Source organism: Protomyctophum parallelum (genome assembly GCF_964188405.1).
Source record: "Protomyctophum parallelum genome assembly, chromosome: 5".
Taxonomy (NCBI): domain Eukaryota; kingdom Metazoa; phylum Chordata; class Actinopteri; order Myctophiformes; family Myctophidae; genus Protomyctophum; species Protomyctophum parallelum.
Window position 1 is genome coordinate 16573523 of NC_139702.1, and position 24128 is coordinate 16597650.

The window sequence follows — 24128 nt, forward strand, 5'->3', positions numbered from 1 at the left end:
TTCACGTCTGGTTCTAGCGTGGTCATGTAACGGGGCGGGGCTGTAGACGGCTTTGAGGTGAATCCCATTCCTCCTCTGTTCATTCCATTCCTTGTGTTCCAGGCTTTGAGGTGAATCCATTCCTCCTCTGTTCCAGGCTTTGAGGTGAATCCATTCCTCCTCTGTTTATTCCATTCCTTGTGTTCCAGGCTCCCTCATCAAGCAGCAGGACTCGGGCCAGGACTCCTCCTCTTCCCCTTGCAGCACGCCGCACACGCGAGGCTTCTCGTCGCCCGCCACCACTCCCCACCCCCACCCCCCGCCGCTCCTGACCACGCCCCCCACGCCTCAGGGCCCGCCCACGTTACCCCTGGCGGCGCCGCCTCCTCGCGTCCCCCCCACGCCGCCCTCCCACGCCCCCCCCCACCTGGGGCCGCCGTTCCCCCTCTCTACGCTGGACCTTCTGGTCCAGGGCCTGACCTCGCTCCCCCTCCTCCCCACCCCTCCTCCTCCTCACCCCCCGGTCATCCATCCCGGACCGGCAGCCCTCGTCAAGGTACGCAGTGTCGCTTCACAATTTACAATGTAGGCATTTAGCAGACGCTAATCCAGAGCGACTTACATTAAGCAAGAACAAAAAAGCATGGGAATACATCACATAAAAAGCATTTATCATGAAACCTGCGTAAGCTAAGAAAGTAACAGTGGAATATCTATATAATGAAACTATACATATATACTATACTATGCTATACATATGTACTATGACGTGCTATGACTACATTACAATGCAATTATAGAGCTGTCTACATAACATGCTAGAAGTCTGTATCAAATGCTATATCTAAGTCTACAGAAATGCTATCTAAGGGGGTAGGGTAAGTGCTATGGGCCATGATGGAGTCTGAAAAGGTGGGTTTTCAGACTACGGCGGAAGATTGGGAGTGATGCTGCAGTTCTTCATGTTTGAAAGGCGCTTTAGGGGCGCCTGACGGAGGGGAAAGGAACTGGTTGGAATAACGTGTTCCTTTCCACGCGCTACGTCCGGCCAGGGATGCTCCCCCCCCTTGTCAGGTGTAAAGAAGCAGCTTGGACTCCTCATGCATAGAAGGAGGCCCCCCCGAGGTAGGCAGAGGAAGTGTAGCGCCCAGGATTACATGATTAGATAATTGGCACTGGGTGAAAAAAAAACTGGGGTGCAAAATTGTGGGATAAAAATTATATTTATATAATTATATTATAATTCCACAATCCACACGAACCGTCACTTTCTTCCTCATGTTTTGTCGTTTTGTTTAACCCATTTTTGGCGGGAACCTCTTTTGGTGTTAGCATTATGTTGTGCTTTAGCTATGGAAAAATATAAAGAAGAACGACTGACATAGAAACATAACAGTCAGGATGTAGAAGACATTTTTAGAATCTGATCTCAGGTCAGAATGGGTTAACCTTTGACCTCTCTCTCTCCCCAGCAGCAGAGGAAGAGCCAGAAGAGGAAAGCCGACACCACCACGCCCACCGCCAACGACCAGCTCAGCGCGTCGTCGCCCGTCGAGACCACCACCACCACCACGACGCGGCCTCGCAGAGAGACCGCCCGCCCGGCCAAGCAGCCCAAACTAAGGGACGCCCTGCAGCCCGACTCCCAGCACCAGTTGGGCGTCGGAGGCGGGGGCGGTTCGTTATCGGTGGGGGGAGGAGGAGGAGGAGGAGGAGGAGGGACGACGAAGGCCACTCCCAGGTGCCAGGAGCAGCTGCGGTTCTGCGCCGGCCTGGTCCGAGAGATGCTCTCCAAGAAGCACGTGGCGTACGCCTGGCCCTTCTACAAGCCCGTGGACGTGCGCGCCCTGGGCCTGCACGACTACCACGACATCATCAAGCTCCCCATGGACCTCAGCACCGTCAAGGTAAGACCCCATGGACCTCAGCTCCCCATGGACCTCAGCACCGTCAAGGTAAGACCCCATGGACCTCATCTCCCCATGGACCTCAGCACCGTCAAGGTAAGACCCCATGGACCTCAGCTCCCCATGGACCTCAGCACCGTCAAGGTAAGACCCCCATGGACCTCAGCACCGTCAAGGTAAGAACCCATGGACCTCAGCACTGTCAAGGTAAGTCCCCATGGACCTCAGCTCCCCATGGACCTCAGCACCCCATGGACCTCAGCACCCCATGGACCTCGGCTCCCCATGGACCTCAGCACTGTCAAGGTAAGACCCCCATGGACCTCAGCACCCCATGGACCTCAGCACCCCATGGACCTCGGCTCCCCATGGACCTCAGCACTGTCAAGGTAAGACCCCTATGGACCTCAGCACCCCATGGACCTCAGCTCCCCATGGACCTCAGCACCGTCAAGGTAAGACCCCATGGACCTCAGCTCCCCATGGACCTCAGCACCCCATGGACCTCAGCACCGTCAAGGTAAGACCCCCATGGACCTCAGCACCGTCAAGGTAAGACCCCCATGGACCTCAGCACCGTCAAGGTAAGACCCCCATGGACCTCAGCTCCCCATGGACCTCAGCACCGTCAAGGTAAGACCCCCATGGACCTCAGCACCCCATGGACCTCAGCACCGTCAAGGTAAGACCCCCATGGACCTCAGCACCGTCAAGGTAAGACCCCCATGGACCTCAGCACCGTCAAGGTAAGACCCCCATGGACCTCAGCTCCCCATGGACCTCAGCACCGTCAAGGTAAGACCCCCATGGACCTCAGCTCCCCATGGACCTCAGCACCGTCAAGGTAAGACCCCATGGACCTCAGCTCCCCATGGACCTCAGCACCGTCAAGGTAAGACCCCCATGGACCTCAGCTCCCCATGGACCTCAGCACCGTCAAGGTAAGACCCCATGGACCTCAGCTCCCCATGGACCTCAGCACCGTCAAGGTAAGACCCCCATGGACCTCAGCTCCCCATGGACCTCAGGACCCCATGGACATCAGAATGGGACGAGCCCTGGACAGTAGTGGTGGACAGGATGTCCACCTCTCCCCCCTCCCTCAGAATAAGATGGACCACAGACAGTACCTCTGTGTGTGTTTCAGAATAAGATGGACCACAGACAGTACCTCTGTGTGTGTTTCAGAATAAGATGGACCACAGACAGTACCTCTGTGTGTGTTTCAGAATAAGATGGACCACAGACAGTACCTCTGTGTGTGTTTCAGAATAAGATGGACCACAGACAGTACCTCTGTGTGTGTTTCAGAATAAGATGGACAACAGACAGTACCTCTGTGTGTGTTTCAGAATAAGATGGACCACAGACAGTACCTCTCTGTGTTTCAGAATAAGATGGACCACAGACAGTACCTCTCTGTGTTTCAGAATAAGATGGACAACAGACAGTACCTCTGTGTGTGTTTCAGAATAAGATGGACCACAGACAGTACCGACTGGCCCAGGACTTTGCAGCCGACGTCAGGTTGATGTTTTCCAACTGCTACAAGTACAATCCTCCAGACCACGACGTGGTTGCCATGGCGCGCAAAATGCAGGTAAACAAAGCACAGAAGATCACCATGCAAATCATTAAGCAAATCACAACAACAGACTGTTTTAGTTTGAGCTGCTGTTGAACGTACTGTACTGTACTGTACTGTAGCCCTGAGGCAAGATGGCCGGGTGAACTACGTCAGAGACTCCGCCTTGAGCCATCTAGCCTTTATACATAGAACTACACATCCCAGAATGCACTGGGCCATCTGGCCTTTATATATGTCTATGGGCTGTAGTGGTAGAGTATACATATAGAACTACACATCCCAAGCGGTGGCCAAAAGGTAGATCACGATCTACCAGTAACGTCAGATCAGGGGTTTTGTCGGCCAGCGCCAAAAATGCTCCCCGACAGCATAATCGGAGCAAATACCGGGCAGTGTCTATGAGCCATAACGTGTTGACTACACTACACTACACTAATAAGGACACATAATAATAACTAATAACCCATCCATTACTACATGTGGAGTCAACTCCCGCAATTTCCTTCTTCCCATAGTGCGCGGCAAAGTAACTCTGGGATGAGCGGCCGCGAAGCGGCCGCGAAATTCTAGTCTCTTTATATATGTCTATGGGCTGTGGTGGTAGAGTATACATAGAACTACACATCCCAGAATGCACTGGGCCATCTAGCCTTTATATATGTCTATGGGCTGGTAGAGTATACATATATAACTACACATCCCAGAATGCACTGGGCCATCTAGCCTTTATATATGTCTATGGTCTGGTAGAGTATACATATAGAACTACACATCCCAGAATGCACTGAGCCATCTAGCCTTTATATATGTCTATGGGCTGGTAGAGTATACATATATAACTACACATCCCAGAATGCACTGGGCCATCTAGCCTTTATATATGTCTATGGGCTGGTAGAGTATACATATAGAACTACACATCCCAGAATGCACTGAGCCATCTAGCCTTTATATATGGCTATGGGCTGGTAGAGTATACATATAGAACTACACATCCCAAGCGGTGGCCAAAAGGTAGATCACGATCTACCAGTAACGTCAGATCAGGGGTTTTGTCGGCCAGCGCCAAAAATGCTCCCCGACAGCATAATCGGAGCAAATACCGGGCAGTGTCTATGAGCCATAACGTGTTGACTACACTACACTACACTAATAAGGACACATAATAATAACTAATAACCCATCCATTACTACATGTGGAGTCAACTCCCGCAATTTCCTTCTTCCCATAGTGCGCGGCAAAGTAACTCTGGGATGAGCGGCCGCGAAGCGGCCGCGAAATTCTAGTCTCTTTATATATGTCTATGGGCTGTGGTGGTAGAGTATACATAGAACTACACATCCCAGAATGCACTGGGCCATCTAGCCTTTATATATGTCTATGGGCTGGTAGAGTATACATATATAACTACACATCCCAGAATGCACTGGGCCATCTAGCCTTTATATATGTCTATGGTCTGGTAGAGTATACATATAGAACTACACATCCCAGAATGCACTGAGCCATCTAGCCTTTATATATGTCTATGGGCTGGTAGAGTATACATATATAACTACACATCCCAGAATGCACTGGGCCATCTAGCCTTTATATATGTCTATGGGCTGGTAGAGTATACATATAGAACTACACATCCCAGAATGCACTGAGCCATCTAGCCTTTATATATGGCTATGGGCTGGTAGAGTATACATATAGAACTACACATCCCAGAATGCACTGGGCCATCTAGCCTTTATATATGTCTATGGTTAGACACACCAAAAGCTGGACACGCAGTAGGAGGGGCTTATCGTTGTGCCGCCGTGCGTTTCCTCCCAGGACGTCTTCGAGATGCGTTTCGCCAAGATGCCAGACGAGCCCGCCGAGCAGCCCGCTCCCGTCCACGTCCACCACCCCGCCCCCTCCGCTCGACAGGCCCCGCCCCCGGCCGCCGCCCACCACCGCAGCTCCGCCTCCTCCGAGTCGGAATCCTCCGCCGGCGACTCGGAGCACGAGAGACAGCAGAGACTGGCCGAGCTCCAGGAACAGGTCGGCGGCCATTTTATTGATTCATTGATTGATTGATTGATTGAAAAAAAAATATATATATATATATATATATATATTTTTGTCAAATATGTTTTTATTGAACAGATTATAAATTGTTAAACATTATGATATGAAATATATTATATATATTTTTTTAGACAAAGAAGATAAATAAATCCCTTAACCCTCCCACCCATACTGTTCAGTGACACTGAATACTATACAAGTAAGACGCGCAAACGCGGGAAGCGAACGCAGCTCGTGTGTGGTTGTGTGTGTGTGTGTGTGTGTGTGTGTGTGCTACAGCTGCGCCCTGTGTGTGTGTGTGTGTGTGTGTGTGTGTGTGTGTGTGCTACAGCTGCGCCCTCTGGTGGCGGGCGGGTGGTGTCACAGCGGGACAGACAGACAGACACACACAGACAGACATGATCTGCAGGGTCTCATAGTTAGTGCTCAATGCATTCGCAATAATAAGATGATAGAAAGCTCATTAATAAGATGATTATATATATATATATATATTATATATATATATATATTTATTACCAGTTTGCAGAATTACAGTACATTTCAAGCACAAACTCTATACCAGGGTTCCCCAATAGGCGGCCCGCGGGCCATTTGCGGCCCACAGAGCGCCCCCTTGTGGCCCATAAAAGAATTTCAAAAATAAAATAAAAAAATGTTTTTTTTTTTTTTTTTTTTTTTTTAAGGGTCCCAGATATAAATGGCATTAAATGGGGGTCAGTAGCCTATGCATGTCAAACTGGGCATCCTTTTCAAATGGGGTCTTGCCCTGAAAATGAATTTTCAGGGCAAGACCTCGACCTCGCGCGTGCAGACTCGGCCCCCAGCCTGGTACGCTAGTCAAAATATGGCCCTTGAGGAAAATTAATTGGGGAACCCTGCTCTATACAAAGACTGTTAACTGTGAGTTGGACGACCCAATAAAGCATTACACTTGTTTACAAGAGGGTCCACCATGTTCAATTCATCTAAACATTTAGAGACGTACAAATAGACACTTCTATAAAGCCAAAGAACAGAACAGGAAGGAGGAGGTAAAAAAAGGGTTGTTGTTTTTGGCAGAAATTTGAGTTTCAGTCGTAGAGTCTCTTGAATAGTTTTCACTTTAGTTTTAGTCACATTTTAGATTGCCAAACCACATTGCCGCATGTAAAGCCCACCACACACCGGCTGCGTCCCCCGCGCGTCGCCGTGCGGCGGACACAGCCGCCCTCCATTATTTTCAATTAACCTATCGCACACCAGCTGCGTCCGACGCGCGGTCACGCCTCGCCTGCCGAGCCGATGCACCCGCTGTTCTATTTTCCAGGCGTTGCCGCGCGGCCTCCACCCGGCTATCCGTGGGCGTGGCAATGGAATATAGTCAACAAAACTCCCCAGCCGCGTGGTAGTGCGCCGCGTCCTGTTGGTGTTGCCGTGCGGCTATGGCGCGCGGCAATACTGTGCCGCGGCGGTACGCGCGGCGGTCGCAGACGGGGTGTGTCGGGCTTTAAAAGTCAAGATTCCCCATGTATGTATTATGTATATGCATTTAACGATTCACTCAACTCACGATACGATTCGTATCACGATATGAGGTTCACGATACGAATTTTCACGATATTAAAACATATATAATTTAAAGAAAAGATTCAGTTTTTAAAATGTTATATAATGTATCTTCCCCTGATATTTTTTATTTAACTACATTGCAAAAGAAGTAGCATTACTTTTGACAGTGCAGAAACATAATGGCCTTCCTTGATGAGCATCAACAACCATCATCACCTGGGCACAGTCACAGACAGCTCCCCTCTACAGTCACAGACACACACAGCTCCCCTCTACAGTCACAGACACACACAGCTCCCCTCTACAGTCACAGACACACACAGCTCCCTTCTACAGTCACAGACACACACAGCTCCCCTCTACAGTCACAGACACACACAGCTCCCCTCTACAGTCACAGACACACACAGCTCCCCTCTACAGTCACAGACACACACAGCTCCCCTCTACAGTCACAGACACACACAGCTCCCCTCTACAGTCACAGACACACACAGCTCCCCTCTACAGTCACAGTCACACACAGCTCCCCTCTACAGTCACAGACACACACAGCTCCCCTCTACAGTCACAGACACACACAGCTCCCCTCTACAGTCACAGACACACACAGCTCCCTTCTACAGTCACAGTCACACACAGCTCCCCTCTACAGTCACACACACACACAGCTCCCCTCTACAGTCACAGACACACACAGCTCCCCTCTACAGTCACAGACACACACAGCTCCCCTCTACAGTCACAGACACACACAGCTCCTCTCTACAGTCACAGACACACAGCTCCCCTCTACAGTCACAGACACACACAGCTCCCCTCTACAGTCACAGACACACACAGCTCCCCTCTACAGTCACAGACACACACAGCTCCCCTCTACAGTCACATACACACACAGCTCCTCTCTACAGTCACAGACACACAGCTCCCCTCTACAGTCACAGACACACACAGCTCCCCTCTACAGTCACAGACACACAGCTCCCCTCTACAGTCACAGACACACACAGCTCCTCTCTACAGTCACAGACACACAGCTCCCCTCTACAGTCACAGACACACACAGCTCCCCTCTACAGTCACAGACACACAGCTCCCCTCTACAGTCACAGACACACACAGCTCCCCTCTACAGTGCTCTACTACTGAAAGTGACTATCATTTCTCTCCAAAAGCACTTGAATATGATGGAATATGACTAAAGCTCACATTTCACATCACACACTACCCCCCCCCCCCCTCGATTTTTTATTTCAATGAAACGATTCATATCGTCAGGATTAATATCGATATATATAGATATACGATATATCGTTACATGTATTTTGTATTATGTATTATTTATGTATTATGTATCATGTATTGGTTGCAGCTCAAGGCAGTACATGAGCAGCTGGCCGCCCTCTCCACCCCACAGCCCAGCAAGCCCAAGAAGAAGGAGAGAGAGAAGGAGAGAGAGAAGGAGAGAGAGAAGGAGAAGAGAAAGAAAGACAAGCACAAGAAAAAGGGAGGAGTGGAGGAGGTGGAGGCCCCGCCTCCTCCTCCTCCTCCTCCACCAACCGCCTTGCTCCAGAAGTTAAAGAACAACAACAAGGAGCCAATCAGCTCCAAGAAGGAACGCAAGAAGACCAGGTATTATTGGCTGTGCAGGTTTGAGGCTGATTCATGCTTCTTGCAAACGAGACACTGAGAGGGCCTTTCTCGGCCCCGCCTCTCTCCCTGTGTTTTAGGATACAAGATGGCCGCACCTCTCTCCCTGTGTTTTAGGATCCAAGATGGCCCCACCTCTCTCCCTGTGTTTTAGGATCCAAGATGGCCGCAGCACCACCTCTCTCCCTGTGTTTTAGGATCCAAGATGGCCGCAGTACCACCTCTCTCCCTGTGTTTTAGGATCCAAGATGGCCGCAGCACCACCTCTCTCCCTGTGTTTTAGGATCCAAGATGGCTGCAGTACCACCTCTCTCCCTGTGTTTTAGGATCCAAGATGGCCGCACCTCTCTCCCTGTGTTTTAGGATCCAAGATGGCCGCACCTCTCTCCCTGTGTTTTAGGATCCAAGATGGCCGCAGCACCACGTCTCTCCCCGTGTTTTAAGATCCAAGATGGCCCCACCTCTCCCTGTGTTTTAGGATCCAAGATGGCCCCATCTCTCTCCCTGTGTTTTAGGATCCAAGATGGATCAGGAGGGGGGGTGGCCTTACTGGGCTGCGTTCACGAATTCAAGACACCTGTCTTGCGTTTGTCTTGTGTCTGTGTTTAATGGCCGCTCCAATGCATTTCCAATGGAAGCCCATATGGTTTGACCAAACATTTTGTTTGATGGGGAGGAGGGGGGCAGAAGACATCCATCAAAGCTGTGTTCAGACACAAGTCAGGTATCAGACACAAGGCAAGTGTCTTTGAATGCAGCTCAGTAAGGGCATAGGGTCGTCAAATGGGCTTTGTTTGTCTTAAAGGGCCTTTCAAGCGTTTTGTTTTCAATGAGACCTGCGTTTTAACGCGGAGCACTTGGTGGAGAAGTCGCGGTGCGACAACGCAAGCGTATTTACGTGAGCGCGGTCCCGTGAATGTCTTCAACAGACCTGGAGGAGAACCCTGTCGTTGATCCAGACCCTCTTCAACAGACCTGTCGTTGATCCAGACCCCTCTTCAACAGACTATAACCACCGTGTCTCTACTCCGGAATAATCCTTATGCTTTCTTGCTATGCTGTCAAGGAAAAGGAGTCCGTGTTGCAGAACTGGTGATTTAATAAACAAAATAATAATTCAAAAAGGACAAACGTGATCAGCCAGGGTTCTAATTCTGTATCCAACCTCCGTAGTGAACAACAAAGTGATATCTCTCTTCCTCTCAATAATGCGACCGCTTCCCTGCACACCAGGAACACAACAGAAAGTAAACACAAGATATCCCATAATACTCCTCGTCCCAGACTCAGCCCGCCAACACAGTTAAAGGAACAATCCCCCTGTATATACCTTAGGGTTACAAGACCTGTCGTTGATCCAGACCCTCTTCAACAGACCTGTCGTTGATCCAGGCAACAACGCCTGCGTTCCTCGCTTCACGTTTGCAAGGCCCTTAAACCAGACGGTTGTTTCTACTGTATGTCCAGTGGTACAGTGTATGTCCAGTAGTACAGTGTATGTCCAGTGGTACAGTGTATGTCCGGTAGTACAGTGTATGTCCAGTGGTACAGTGTATGTCCAGTGGTACAGGGTTCAAGGGGTCTGATGGTCATCTGTCTCTCCTCCACAGTAAGAAGGACGTGGTGGTGAAGAACAGTCTCCTGGGCGGTCCTCCCCCATCCGGGCCGACCCCTCTGGTCCCCTCGGCCTCTCTGGAAGCAGACCAACACATGGGTGTGTATGAGAGAAACCTCATAACTCCATTTAGGAGGTTTTTGATAGATAGATCTGCTATTGTTTATATATATTCTTTCAGAGCGAACGTTTTTAACTAAAATCTTTGCTTCTGGGGGGAGGGGTCCCTGGAACAACATATTTTCAGATGGGGGGTCTTTGTGGCCAAATACAGATCATTCTGGGGATGCTTGCCATGAAATAAGTTGAGAACCACTGACATAGAAACATCGTTTCTATTTTTTCTGTTAAAATTTAGAAGATATTTGTAGAATCGATGCTATGTCCAAATGGGTTAAATGTTGTCAACACAAACCTCTAGTTTTGACTCCTGATCCGTGGCCTCAAAATCTCTCCGCAGGCGTGTTTGGACGTGGCGGTGGCGGCGTTGGCGGCGCGTCCGGCGAGAAGTGCCGGCCGATGTCGTACGAGGAGAAGCGTCAGCTCTCGCTGGACATCAACAAGCTGCCCGGCGACAGGCTGGGCCGCGTGGTGCACATCATACAGTCCAGGGAGCCGTCGCTGAAGAACTCCAACCCCGACGAGATCGAGATCGACTTCGAGACGCTGAAGCCCTCCACGCTGCGGGAGCTGGAGAAGTACGTCTCCACCAGCCTGAGGACGAAGAGGAGGCCGGCTGCAGGTAGAGACCGAGAGAGAGAGAGAGAGAGAGAGAGAGAGAGAGAGAGAGAGACTATCTAATACAGTACTATATAATACAGTACGTCTCCACCAGCCTGAGGAGGAAGAGGAGGCCGGCTGCAGGTAGAGACAGAGAGAGAGAGAGAGAGAGCTGTATTTTGCGTGTCTTTACTCTTAAGTACCAGGTCTTATTCCCTAACTTGAGTAATACTAAAGACCTGGAGGCGTGGTCAATGCTCTTTGGCCACTCAGAATAGCCAAATGGCATTGATCACGCCTCCAGGTTTACTCAAGTTAGGTAATAAGACCTGGTACTTAAGACACGAAAAATACAGCCCATAGACTACCTAATACAGTGGTGAATTTGTCGACTAAAACTAAGACGAAAGATGTTCGTCGACTACCTTTTTTCCACTGACCATGATGACTAAAACTAAGACTACTGTACATACATATATATTGACAATTTCGTCAAACAAATAAAAACTAGACAAAAATGTTAGGAAGGGGACTAGTGGACAAGAGATCCACTATAAGTCATTTTTTTCACTTGGTGTAACTCGCCACTCGGTGGCGCGCTATACGAGCTTGTAGAACTGATATTTTTCAATAGCTAAAGCTTGACATAACACTTGAAACACCAGAAGGGGTTCCCCCGGCCCTGAATGGGTTAACACTTGAGCTGCTATGGACGTATATGTTCGTTTCTCAACACTTCCTGAGAGAGGCGCCTATTTCTGGCCTGGTGTGACAGCATGGGGCTTTTTGGCGGCACATTTCGATTTTAGTTTTAGTCATTAGTCCATATTGAATAGCTTTCATTTAGTTTTAGTCACGTTTTAGTCACCTGTAATGTTTTAGTGTCTAGTTTTAGACTTTAGTCTTCGTTTTAGTCATCATAGCTTAGTTTTCATTTTGTTTCCAGTTAGATTTCCTCAGTGGTAAAAGGTAGTCGACGAACATTTTTGTCATAGTTTTAGTCGACAAAAACAACAGTGTGTGACAGCTTGGGTCTTTTTGCCCTGTGAGAGGATGCATTGCCACAGTATGTACAGTATGGTTATGTTGGCATTGATTGAATGAACTGCTTCATGTGGTATTCTGTTGGGAAGAGTGTTCAAGCATAGACACACAATGACATAATAATTATACTCATAATATTCAGCAAAACTATATTATATGCCATGACTAATTGGAACTTTTTAACATGATTGGACAACAATATGATTGAAGAGGACATATTATGTATTGTAAAGGATATCTCAACAGAAAGATATTCGTAAAATGAAACCGTGTGTGTGTGTGTGTGTGTGTGTGTGTGTGTGTGTGTGTGTGTGTGTGTGTGTGTGTGTGTGTGTGTGTGTGTGTGTGTGTGTGTGTGTGTGTGTGTGTGTGTGTGTGTGTGTGTGTGTGTGTGTGTGTGTGTGCGCGTGTCATAGCAGATAAAGGATTGGAGGTGACCAATGTGACGAAGATGAAGACCGGTTCTTCATCGGGTAGCAGTGACTCCTCTGACAGCGAAGACTCTGTGAAGGGTAATATTTTAATTTAAATTTTAATTACATTTTTTATTTTTTATTTTTTATTTTTTATTTTTTATTTTAGAGAGCTTGTAGATCTGCTATTTCCTGGGGGGTCCCTGGAACAACATATTTTCAGATGGGGTCGGCGGCCAATTACATATAATCTTGGGGGTCCTTGACATGAAATAGATTGAGAACCACTGATATAGAAACATTGTTTTTTTTCTTCAGAAATCTGTCATGATTTAGACGTTTTTTTATTTTATCGACCTCAGGTCAAAATGGGTTAATCATTACCCAACATGCAAGCCCCTATTTCCTCATATTTTTCCCCACTTACCTCTTCCTCTTCCTCCTCTTCCTCTTACTCTGTTCATCCTTGTCTTTTAGGGCTGGTTCCCAAACAGCAGCAGCAACAACCTCAACAACAACCACAACAACAACCACACCAACAACCACAACAACCACAACAACCGCAGCAGAAAAAGAAGACGACGTCCAACAAGGACTCCAGGAGGCCTGCAGGGCAGCAGCAGCAGCCGTCCCTCAGCACTGTGACGACCGGGCCGGTGTCCGGTCACCCCAAGCCTCAGGGCCTTCAGTCCAAACCCCCTCCTGTCCATGTCCGTGTCCCCGTCCCCTCCCTGGACCCCTCCCTGTTGGGGTCCGGTGTCCATGTCCCCTCCCTGTTGGGGTCCGGTGTCCCCGTCCCCTCCCTCGACCCCTCCCTGTTGGGGTCCAGTGTCCATGTCCCCTCCCTGTTGGGGTCCGGTGTCCCCGTCCCCTCCCTCGACCCCTCCCTGTTGGGGTTCAGTGTCCATGTCCCCTCCCTGTTGGGGTCCGGTGTCCCCGTCCCCTCCCTCGACCCCTCCCTGTTGGGGTCCGGTGGCTTCGACCCCCTCGCCCACTTCATGAACGTACACATGTCTCAGAGCAACAGCATGGGGCCCGGCTCTGCTGCTGGGGGCCTTCTCAACGCTAGGGGCCACTCTGTAGCCACGGGCCTTCTCAATGCTGGGGGCCACTCTGGAGCCACGGGCCTCCTCAATGCTGGGGGCCACTCTGGAGCCACGGGCCTCCTCAATGCTGGGGGCCACTCTGGAGCCACGGGCCTCCTCAATGCTGGGGGCCACTCTGGAGCCACGGGCCTCCTCAATGCTGGGGGCCACTCTGGAGCCACGGGCCTCCTCAATGCTGGGGGCCTTCTCAACGCTAGGGGCCACTCTGGAGCCACGGGCCTCCTCAACGCTGGGGGCCACTCTGGAGCCACGGGCCTCCTCAATGCTGGGGGCCACTCTGGAGCCACGGGCCTCCTCAACGCTGGGGGCCACTCCGGGGCCACGGGCCTCCTCAACGCTGAGGGTCACGTCGGCATGGGCCTCCTCAACGCGAACGCTCACATCAAAGCCACGCCCGCTGAGACACACCCCTTCCTGAACGCTCATCCCATGACCATTCCGTCACCAGGTACGTACACCTGCAGTCGTGGAAAAGTTACCCAAATGTTTAGCTTACCGTACAGTACTAGTACAGTAAGTACAGTACTAGGCATGTAACAACTCACGATACGATGAGGTGAAACGATACGATTTATCACGATGTTTTAAACAAAAAATATTTTCCAGAAAAATGACAGATTTTCTTTTTAATGATTTATCTTTCTGTGCAATAACTTTAAACATGCTTTCTTGTTTAGAACCTAGCTGGAGTTAATGTAAATATCTTAGGATATATGTACATATATTTGACAGTACAGAAACATAATTGCTTCCTTGATGTATTAATGAGCATCAACGACCATCACCTGGGCACAGTCACAGACACACACAGCTCCCCTCTACAGTCACAGACACACAGCTCCCCTCTACAGTCACAGACACACAGCTCCCCTCTACAGTCACACACAGCTCCCCTCTACAGTCACAGACACACACAGCTCCCCTCTACAAAAAAACAACTGACAGATTACAACTTGTCCAAAATGCAGCAGCCAGAGTTTTAACTAGAACTAAGATGAGAGAACATATTACTCCAGTTTTGGCATCACTGCACTTTTTAGGATTGATTTTAAAATAATTTTACTTGTCTATAAAGCTCTCAATGGTCTCGCACCTTCCTACCTACATGACTGCCTGCCTAAATATGTCCCAAACCGCCCCCCTAAGGTCTTCCACTGCTGGCCTGCTCGCTTTGCCTAAAAAAATGGCAACTAAAAAATACGGGGAAGCAGCTTTTTGCTTCTACGGGCCGTCGGCATGGAACAAGCTCCCACTGTACCTTCGTCAGGCAGCCTCTGTAGACATTTTTAAAGCTCAGCTCAAGACCCACTTCTACAACATTGCTTTTAATTGATCTTTTATTTTTTTGTTATTCATGTCCTCACTGTATTGCATTACTGCTTGTTTTTTTAATGTCGTTGCTTTTCTTTTATTCTCCATTGTTCTGTAAAGCACTTTGAGCTGCATTTCATGTCATGAAAGGTGCTATACAAATAAAGTTTTATTAATATTATTATTATTATTACAGTTACACACAGCTAACTCTACAGTCAGTCACACAGCTCTCCTCTACAGTCACAGACACACACAGTTACCTACCACTGTTACCTACTGAGAATTTTTTATTTATTTATATTTTTGTTACCTACTGAGAACTATTTTTGAGTGGTGCAACCACTCCAAGGAACAGCAATACTATGGTATGTCCCAATGTTTAGAGTAACAATTGGAGGTGCTGTTGCACCACTCGCTTCAGACTGGTCTGATGTTTTTTTTTTATATATATTTTCTGTTACCTACTGAGAAAACTATATTTTTTAAATATTTGAAAAAAAAATATTTTAATGTTTTTAATATTTCCTCAGCGCTGCACAACGCTCTCCCCCAGCAGCCGTCTCGCCCTAGCCACCGAGCGGCGGCGCTCCCCCCGAAACCCTCCTCCAATCAGCAGCCTCCTCCTCCCCCGGCGGCCTCTCTCCCCCCGCGTCCCCGCACGCCGCTCCCCCTCCCCCCCATGCCGCGGCCCCGCGTCCCCTCCCCCGCCTCGGCCGTGGGCGTCCTGGACGCCCTCTCGGCGCAGCCTCCGCACGCCCTCCTGGAGGACGACGAGGAGCCCGCCACGGAGAGGACGCCGCCGCCCCATTCGCTGCCTCTCGGCCAGGCCCAGAGGACGCCGCCGCCCCATTCGCTGCCTCTCGGCCAGGCCCAGAGGACGCCGCCGCCCCATTCGCTGCCTCTCGGTCAGGCCCAGAGGACGCCGCCGCCCCATTCGCTGCCTCTCGGTCAGGCCCAGAGGACGCCGCCGCCCCATTCGCTGCCTCTCGGTCAGGCCCAGAGGACGCCGCCGCCCCATTCGCTGCCTCTCGGTCAGGTCCAGATGTACCTGCAGTCGACAACGACACGACCTCCTCCCTCCTCCTCCTCCTCGCACGGCCAGCCGCCGCCGGTCCACAAGGCCGTCTCTGTGCCTGTGCAGACGGCCGCCCCGCAGCTCGGCATTCAGTCGATGCAGTCGACCACGCCGCGTGCGGCCATGCCCGCCGCGCCTCCTCCCCCCCCGACCCAGAGGCACGCAGCAGCCGCCGCGCACACGCACGCGCAGCAGCCGTTCACGCACGCGCACCGTTCTTCCACCATCACTGCCGCCACGACGCCACAGCGCCCGCCGAAGGGGCCGACCGCCGCCGCGCTGCATCACAAACTACAGCATCAACAGCAGCCCTCGCCGCGTGGCAAGACGGACGCTTTCACCACGGGTAAGATGCATGCAATTCATTGACCCTTCGCTAAGGTGTAAGGGTTGAGAATGTTCCACTTAGCAAAGGTGTAAGGTTTGAGAATGTTCCGCTTAGCAAAGGTGTAAGGGTTGAGAATGTTTCGCTCAGCAAAGGTGTAAGGGTTGAGAATGTTCCGCTTAGCAAAGGTGTAAGGGTTGAGAATGTTCCGCTCAGCAAAGGTGTAAGGGTTGAGAATGTTCCGCTTAGCAAAGGTGTAAGGGTTGAGAATGTTCCGCTCAGCAAAGGTGTAAGGGTTGAGAATGTTCCGCTTAGCAAAGGTGTAAGGGTTGAGAATGTTCCGCTTAGCAAAGGTGTAAGGGTTGAGAATGTTCCGCTCAGCAAAGGTGTAAGGGTTGAGAATGTTCCAAAGGTGTAAGGGTTGAGAATGTTCCGCTCAGCAAAGGTGTAAGGGTTGTGAATGTTCCAAAGGTGTAAGGGTTGTGAATGTTCCAAAGGTGTAAGGGTTGTGAATGTTCCAAAGGTGTAAGGGTTGTGAATGTTCCAAAGGTGTAAGGGTTGAGAATGTTCCAAAGGTGTAAGGGTTGTGAATGTTCCGCTCAGCAAAGGTGTAAGGGTTGAGAATGTTCCAAAGGTGTAAGGGTTGAGAATGTTCCGTTCAGCAAAGGTGTAAGGGTTGAGAATGTTCCAAAGGTGTAAGGGTTGTGAATGTTCCAAAGGTGTAAGGGTTGAGAATGTTCCGTTCAGCAAAGGTGTAAGGGTTGTGAATGTTCCGCTCAGCAAAGGTGTAAGGGTTGTGAATGTTCCAAAGGTGTAAGGGTTGAGAATGTTCCAAAGGTGTAAGGGTTGAGAATGTTCCAAAGGTGTAAGGGTTGTGAATGTTCCGCTCAGCAAAGGTGTAAGGGTTGAGAATGTTCCAAAGGTGTAAGGGTTGAGAATGTTCCAAAGGTGTAAGGGTTGTGAATGTTCCAAAGGTGTAAGGGTTGTGAATGTTCCAAAGGTGTAAGGGTTGTGAATGTTCCGCTTAGCAAAGGTGTAAGGGTTGTGAATGTTCCGCTTAGCAAAGGTGTAAGGGTTGAGAATGTTTCCGCGGTCACAAGAGTGGAAGTGCTGACCAGATGTAACTCCTAGCAGAGTATAGTCTTGACTAAAGGCTTGCAGAGTAGATTAGATCTTGGGTTTAAAGATAAGCTTAATTTTAAGGCTTAGGTTTATATTCTTATACGGACTTGACTGTAGTATATAATCCGACAGAGATGCCTTATAAAAAAAGGAGGTGACGTATAACGACTAGGTAGTCGTGACATCAAGCCTGACAAAAGGGATCATTGCAGGCACGTGTTGTGCATAAGCATCTGCACATATTCTATGAGTCAAACGTTCTGGTAAATTGATTGACTTGGCTTGCTGTGCTGTTAAATTGATTGAGGTATTTCGTTTCTTTCTTTCTTTCTTTCTTTCTTTCTTTCTTTCTTTCTTTCTTTCTTTCTTTCTTTCTTTCTATGCTGTTGAAATAAAGGTCCTCTGAGAGAGAGTCCCTCGTCTCTACTGATGCATTCTCCTCAGCTGTCTCAAGTCCACCCAGGCGGTCAGCAGTCGCCCTCACAGCCCAGGAAACCTAATCACCTCCACCCAGGCGGTCAGCAGTCGCCCTCACAGCCCAGGAAACCTCCTCATGTCCACCCAGGCGGTCAGCAGTCGCCCTCACAGCCCAGGAAACCTCCTCATGTCCACCCAGGCGGTCAGCAGTCGCCCTCACAGCCCAGGAAACCTCCTCACCTCCACCACGGAGGTCAGCAGTCGCCCTCACAGCCCAGGAAACCTCCTCAGGTCCACCACGGAGGTCAGCAGTCGCCCTCACAGCCCAGGAAACCTCCTCAGGTCCACCACGGAGTTCAGCAGTCGCCCTCACAGCCCAGGAAACCTCCTCAGGTCCACCACGGAGGTCAGCAGTCGCCCTCACAGCCCAGGAAACCTCCTCAGGTCCACCCAGGCGGTCAGCAGTCGCCCTCACAGCCCAAGAAACCTGTGAGTTATCTCTGCATCGTCATGTGTGACCAGATCTGACCTAGAGCCTGCCATCGTGCAAACTCACCAGAGGAGAAAAACTCTTTTGTCTTTGTTTCATCCAAAATTAGTTAATATCACAGGCAGACACTTCACATACTAGAGCATGTCTGAAATAAGTGTGAGAGCTGAAATTGACATGTAAATATGAAATAAATGCTTCAACATGTAGCTAGGTGTAATGTTAGAGACCACAGAAGACATGCAAATATGAAATAAATTCTTAAACATGTAGCTATTGTAATTTTAGAGACCACAGAAGACATGTAAATATGAAATATATGCTTAAGCATGTAGCTAGGTGTAATGTTAGTCCACAGAAGACATGTAAATATGAAATAAATGCTTAAGCATGTAGCTAGGTGTAATGTTATTGATTGATCAAAAAACAACTAGAATCGTCCGATACTCCGATACTGTGTTTGCCGATTTTATTTCCCATCAACCAATCTTTATCATAGAATAGCAGGACAGAAAGATGAAAGCCCGTGTGTGTGTGTGTGTGTGTGTGTGTGTGTGTGTGTGCGTGCGTGCGTGCGTGCGTGTGCGTGCGCGTGTGCTCAGGAGCAGAGGTCCAGTCTGCTGGGAGTGAAAGAGGAGAAGCGCTCCCATTCTCCTGTGTTTCCTCCGTCTACCTTCAACCCAGCCCTACGCCACCAGGACCACAAGACCCAGGACCACAAGACCCACCGTGAGTAGAGACTAGACTAGAGACCACAAGACCCAGGATTCGTCAACAAATGTAAAACTAAACTAAAATGTTAGGAAGGGACTAGTGGACAAAATCAAAATTTTTGCTGTCAAAATCCAACACTTGCTGGTGATTGGTGAGCACGTAATGACAAGATACCGTATAACTCCGCCCCCACACAGGATCAGATCTGAAGCCATTGGACGGTTTTCGCCCCGGGTCCCGCCTCCCGTCCTCGCCGCAGGCCCCGCCCCCCTCCCAACAGGCCCCGCCCCCCTCCCAGCAGGACAGCAAAGTCAAGCAGGAGCCCAAAACGCCCGTCGCCTCCAGGAAGTCCCAGGTGGAGTATCGTTCCCTAGGGCTTATATATGGATGTTATATATGGAAGCTCATAGCGCGGCACCGAGTGCCGCACTATGAACTTGTAGGTCTGCTATTTTTGAAAATGTGCCTCAAATCTTTGAATATATATTCTTTCAGAGCGAACGTTTTTAACTCAAATCTTTGCTCCTGGGGGGTCCTTGGAACTACATATTTTCAGATGGGGGTCGGCGGCCAATTACATTATAATTCTGGAGGTCCTTGACATGAAATAGTTTGAGAACGACTGACACATAGAAACATGAGATTTTTCAGAAAACTGTCAGGATTTAGGAGACATTTGTAGAATCGTTCCCAGGTCAAAATGGGTTAAAGAACATGTTGTCTCTATCTCCCTCTACAGGAGGGGAAGCTGAAGATCATGGGCCCGTGGGCCAGCCTGGCGAAGCGCTCCCAGTCCACCCCGGCCTCGGCACAGCGCTCCTCCAGCGACAGCTTCGAGCAGTTCAAACGGGCCGCCCGGGAGAAGGAGGAGAGGGAGAAGACGCTGAAGGCCCAGGCCGAGCAGAACCGCCGGGAGCAGGAGAAACTACGGTACGTAGAGAGAGAGAGAGCAGGAGAAACTACGGTACGTAGAGAGAGAGAGAGCAGGAGAAACTACGGTACGTAGAGAGAGAGAGAGCAGGAGAAACTACGGTACGTAGAGAGAGAGAGAGCAGGAGAAACTACGGTACGTAGAGAGAGAGAGAGCAGGAGAAACTACGGTACGTAGAGAGAGAGAGAGCAGGAGAAACTACGGTACGTAGAGAGAGAGAGAGCAGGAGAAACTACGGTACGTAGAGAGAGAGAGAGCAGGAGAAACTACGGTACGTAGAGAGAGAGAGAGCAGGAGAAACTACGGTACGTAGAGAGAGAGCAGGAGAAACTACGGTACGTAGAGAGAGAGCAGGAGAAACTACGGTACGTAGAGAGAGAGATCAGGAGAAACTATGGTACGTAGAGAGAGAGCAGGAGAAACTACGGTACGTAGAGAGAGAGAGAGAGCAGGAGAAACTACGGTACGTAGAGAGAGAGAGAGCAAGAGAAACTACGGTACGTAGAGAGAGAGAGAGCAGGAGAAACTACGGTACGTAGAGAGAGAGAGAGAGCAGGATAAACTACGGTACGTAGAGAGAGAGAGAGAGCAGGAGAAACTACGGTACGTAGAGAGAGAGCAGGAGAAACTACGGTACGTAGAGAGAGAGAGAGAGCAGGAGAAACTACGGTACGTAGAGAGAGAGAGCAGGAGAAACTACGGTACGTAGAGAGAGAGAGAGCAGGAGAAACTACGGTACGTAGAGAGAGAGCAGGAGAAACTACGGTACGTAGAGAGAGAGAGAGCAGGAGAAACTACGGTACGTAGAGAGAGAGCAGGAGAAACTACGGTACGTAGAGAGAGAGCAGGAGAAACTACGGTACGTAGAGAGAGAGAGAGCAGGAGAAACTACGGTACGTAGAGAGAGAGCAGGAGAAACTACGGTACGTATAGAGAGAGAGCAGGAGAAACTACGGTACGTAGAGAGAGAGCAGGAGAAACTACGGTACGTATAGAGAGAGAGCAGGAGAAACTACGGTACGTAGAGAGAGAGAGCAGGAGAAACTACGGTACGTAGAGAGAGAGAGCAGGAGAAACTACGGTACGTAGAGAGAGAGCAAGAGAAACTACGGTACGTAGAGAGAGAGAGCAGGAGAAACTACGGTACGTAGAGAGAGAGCAGGAGAAACTACGGTACGTAGAGAGAGAGCAAGAGAAACTACGGTACGTAGAGAGAGAGCAGGAGAAACTACGGTACGTAGAGAGAGAGAGCAGGAGAAACTACGGTACGTAGAGAGAGAGAGAGAGCAGGAGAAACTACGGTACGTAGAGAGAGAGAGAGCAGGAGAAACTACGGTACGTAGAGAGAGAGCAGGAGAAACTACGGTACGTAGAGAGAGAGAGCAGGAGAAACTACGGTACGTAGAGAGAGAGAGCAGGAGAAACTACGGTACGTAGAGAGAGAGAGAGAGAGCAGGAGAAACTACGGTATGTAGAGAGAGAGAGAGAGCAGGAGAAACTATGGTACGTAGAGAGAGAGAGCAGGATAAACTACGGTACGTAGAGAGAGAGCAGGAGAAACTACGGTACGTAGAGAGAGAGAGAGAGCAGGAGAAACTACGGTACGTAGAGAGAGAGAGCAGGAGAAACTACGGTACGTAGAGAGAGAGAGAGAGCAGGAGAAACTATGGTACGTAGAGAGAGAGAGCAGGAGAAACTACGGTACGTAGAGAGAGAGAGCAGGAGAAACTACGGTACGTAGAGAGAGAGCAGGAGAAACTACGGTACGTAGAGAGAGAGCAGGAGAAACTACGGTACGTAGAGAGAGAGAGAGCAGGAGAAACTACGGTACGTAGAGAGAGAGAGAGCAGGAGAAACTACGGTACGTAGAGAGAGAGAGCAGGAGAAACTACGGTACGTAGAGAGAGAGAGAGAGCAGGAGAAACTACGGTACGTAGAGAGAGAGCAGGAGAAACTACGGTACGTAGAGAGAGAGAGCAGGAGAAACTACGGCACGTAGAGAGAGAGAGAGCAGGAGAAACTATGGTACGTAGAGAGAGAGAGAGCAGGAGAAACTACGGTACGTAGAGAGAGAGCAGGAGAAACTACGGTACGTAGAGAGAGAGAGAGCAGGAGAAACTACGGTACGTAGAGAGAGAGAGCAGGAGAAACTACGGTATGTAGAGAGAGAGAGAGCAGGAGAAACTACGGTACGTAGAGAGAGAGAGCAGGAGAAACTACGGTACGTAGAGAGAGAGAGCAGGAGAAACTACGGTACGTAGAGAGAGAGAGAGAGAGCAGGAGAAACTACGGTACGTAGAGAGAGAGAGAGAGCAGGAGAAACTACGGTACGTAGAGAGAGAGAGCAGGAGAAACTACGGTATGTAGAGAGAGAGAGAGCAGGAGAAACTACGGTACGTAGAGAGAGAGAGAGCAGGAGAAACTACGGTATGTGTAGAGAGAGAGAGAGCAGGAGAAACTACGGTACGTAGAGAGAGAGCAGGAGAAACTACGGTACGTAGAGAGAGAGAGAGAGCAGGAGAAACTACGGTACGTAGAGAGAGAGAGAGCAGGAGAAACTACCGTACCCCCTCAGGGACCACCTGGAACCCCCTCAGGGACCACTGGCTAAAAACCACTGATATAGAGCCCTTTCAGAACAACGAACGGCCCAGGAAATGAAAACGCAATGCATTTCCCCATAGGCAGTTCTTATTAATTTATTTAAAGACCTTTTAAGCGTCGTGTCGTGACAAATCATGACAACACACAGAATTTTTCGGGCCAAACAAAGAATTAGAAAGTAGAAAAAACGGCAGGTTACAACACTTTTTTTTGTTGTTTTTCTTCTTTGTAATTATTTATTTATTTTACCCGCGCCCTTCCATGACGACCACAGGTCCAGGAAAGAATTCCCTGTGCATTTTTCAAAAAGTATTCATTTAAAGATCTGTAATCCTTATGACAACAAACACAATTTATTGGGCCGAACAAATAATTGGAAAGAAGAAGGGCAGGTTACGACACTTTTTTAGTTGTTTTTTCCGGAATTCAGTAAGACCTCCCCTTTAACACAATGTGTGTGTGTGTGTGTGTGTGTGTGTGTGTGTGTGTGTGTGTGTGTGTGTGTGTGTGTGTGTGTGTGTGTGTGTGTGTGTGTGTGTGTGTGTGTGTGTGTGTGTGTAAAAGTGCGATATAATAATAATATATACGATTTATATAGCGCTTTTCTGGGTAACCAAAGTCGCTTTACAGAAAGATGTACAGACATATTTATTAGAAAACTATTTAAAAAGGTTAAAAACTAGAAATGAAAATCAGGGTTAGATATATAAATAAATGCACCGTTTCCTCCGCGCAGCACCCGCGACGGCGAGGACTCGGCGGAGCCGCCTCGACGGTCGCAGGACGACTCGTCCCGACGGCGGCAAGAGACGCGGTCGCCGCGGGCCACGGCCACGCCCCCGGCCTCCACCACGCCCACTCTGTCCCCGCAGCCGCCTCCCAGTCAGCCGCAAGCCCCGCCTCCTCCGCCGGCCTCCTCCTCGGCGGCGGCGGCACAGAACGCCCTCGACCACCAGAGGGAGATGGCGCGCCGTCGCGAGCAGGAAAGACGCAGGAGAGAAGCGGTAATTATCAAACTGAACTGCAAAAGTTGCAAAAAGAAAATGTGTTGTGTTTATAGCAGACTCCTCACTCATAATGTGCACTTGCAGTTTGGGGAAACTCCAAAGCAAACTCCACATGCCCCAACATTTTATTTACCTACCATAGTGTCAACCCCTTACCCCTGTGTGGGATCGCTGGTTAGACTGGCATAGTGTCAACCCCTTACCCCTGTGTGGGATCGCTGGTTAGACTGGCATAGTGTCGACCCCTTACCCCTGTGTGGGATCGCTGGTTAGACTGGCATAGTGTCGACCCCTTACCCCTGTGTGGGATCACTGGTTAGACTGGCATAGTGTCGACCCCTTACCCCTGTGTGGGATCACTGGTTAGACTGGCATAGTGTCGACCCCTTACCCCTGTGTAGGATCGCTGGTTAGACTGGCATAGTGTCAACCCCCTTACCCCTGTGTGGGATCGCTGGTTAGACTGGCATAGTGTCGACCCCTTACCCCTG

The 24128-nt window shown here is 49.7% G+C and overlaps 1 protein-coding gene across 1 annotated transcript in view; it reads left to right on the forward strand.

Annotated features, from left to right (window-relative positions):
• The window catches only part of LOC310858232 (bromodomain-containing protein 4-like), a 35612-nt gene that overhangs the window by 10437 nt on the left and 1047 nt on the right, over positions 1-24128 (forward strand). Inside the window, exons 6-20 of the mRNA XM_083764340.1 lie at positions 189-535; positions 1452-1886; positions 3358-3486; positions 5300-5509; positions 8463-8722; positions 10351-10454; positions 10816-11097; positions 12539-12631; positions 13010-14086; positions 15483-16373; positions 17872-18380; positions 18984-19110; positions 19293-19450; positions 19835-20025; positions 23367-23634. Coding sequence (XP_083620466.1) covers positions 189-535; positions 1452-1886; positions 3358-3486; positions 5300-5509; positions 8463-8722; positions 10351-10454; positions 10816-11097; positions 12539-12631; positions 13010-14086; positions 15483-16373; positions 17872-18380; positions 18984-19110; positions 19293-19450; positions 19835-20025; positions 23367-23634 — 5081 coding nt within the window. The remainder of the gene's footprint in view (positions 1-188; positions 536-1451; positions 1887-3357; positions 3487-5299; positions 5510-8462; positions 8723-10350; positions 10455-10815; positions 11098-12538; positions 12632-13009; positions 14087-15482; positions 16374-17871; positions 18381-18983; positions 19111-19292; positions 19451-19834; positions 20026-23366; positions 23635-24128) is intronic.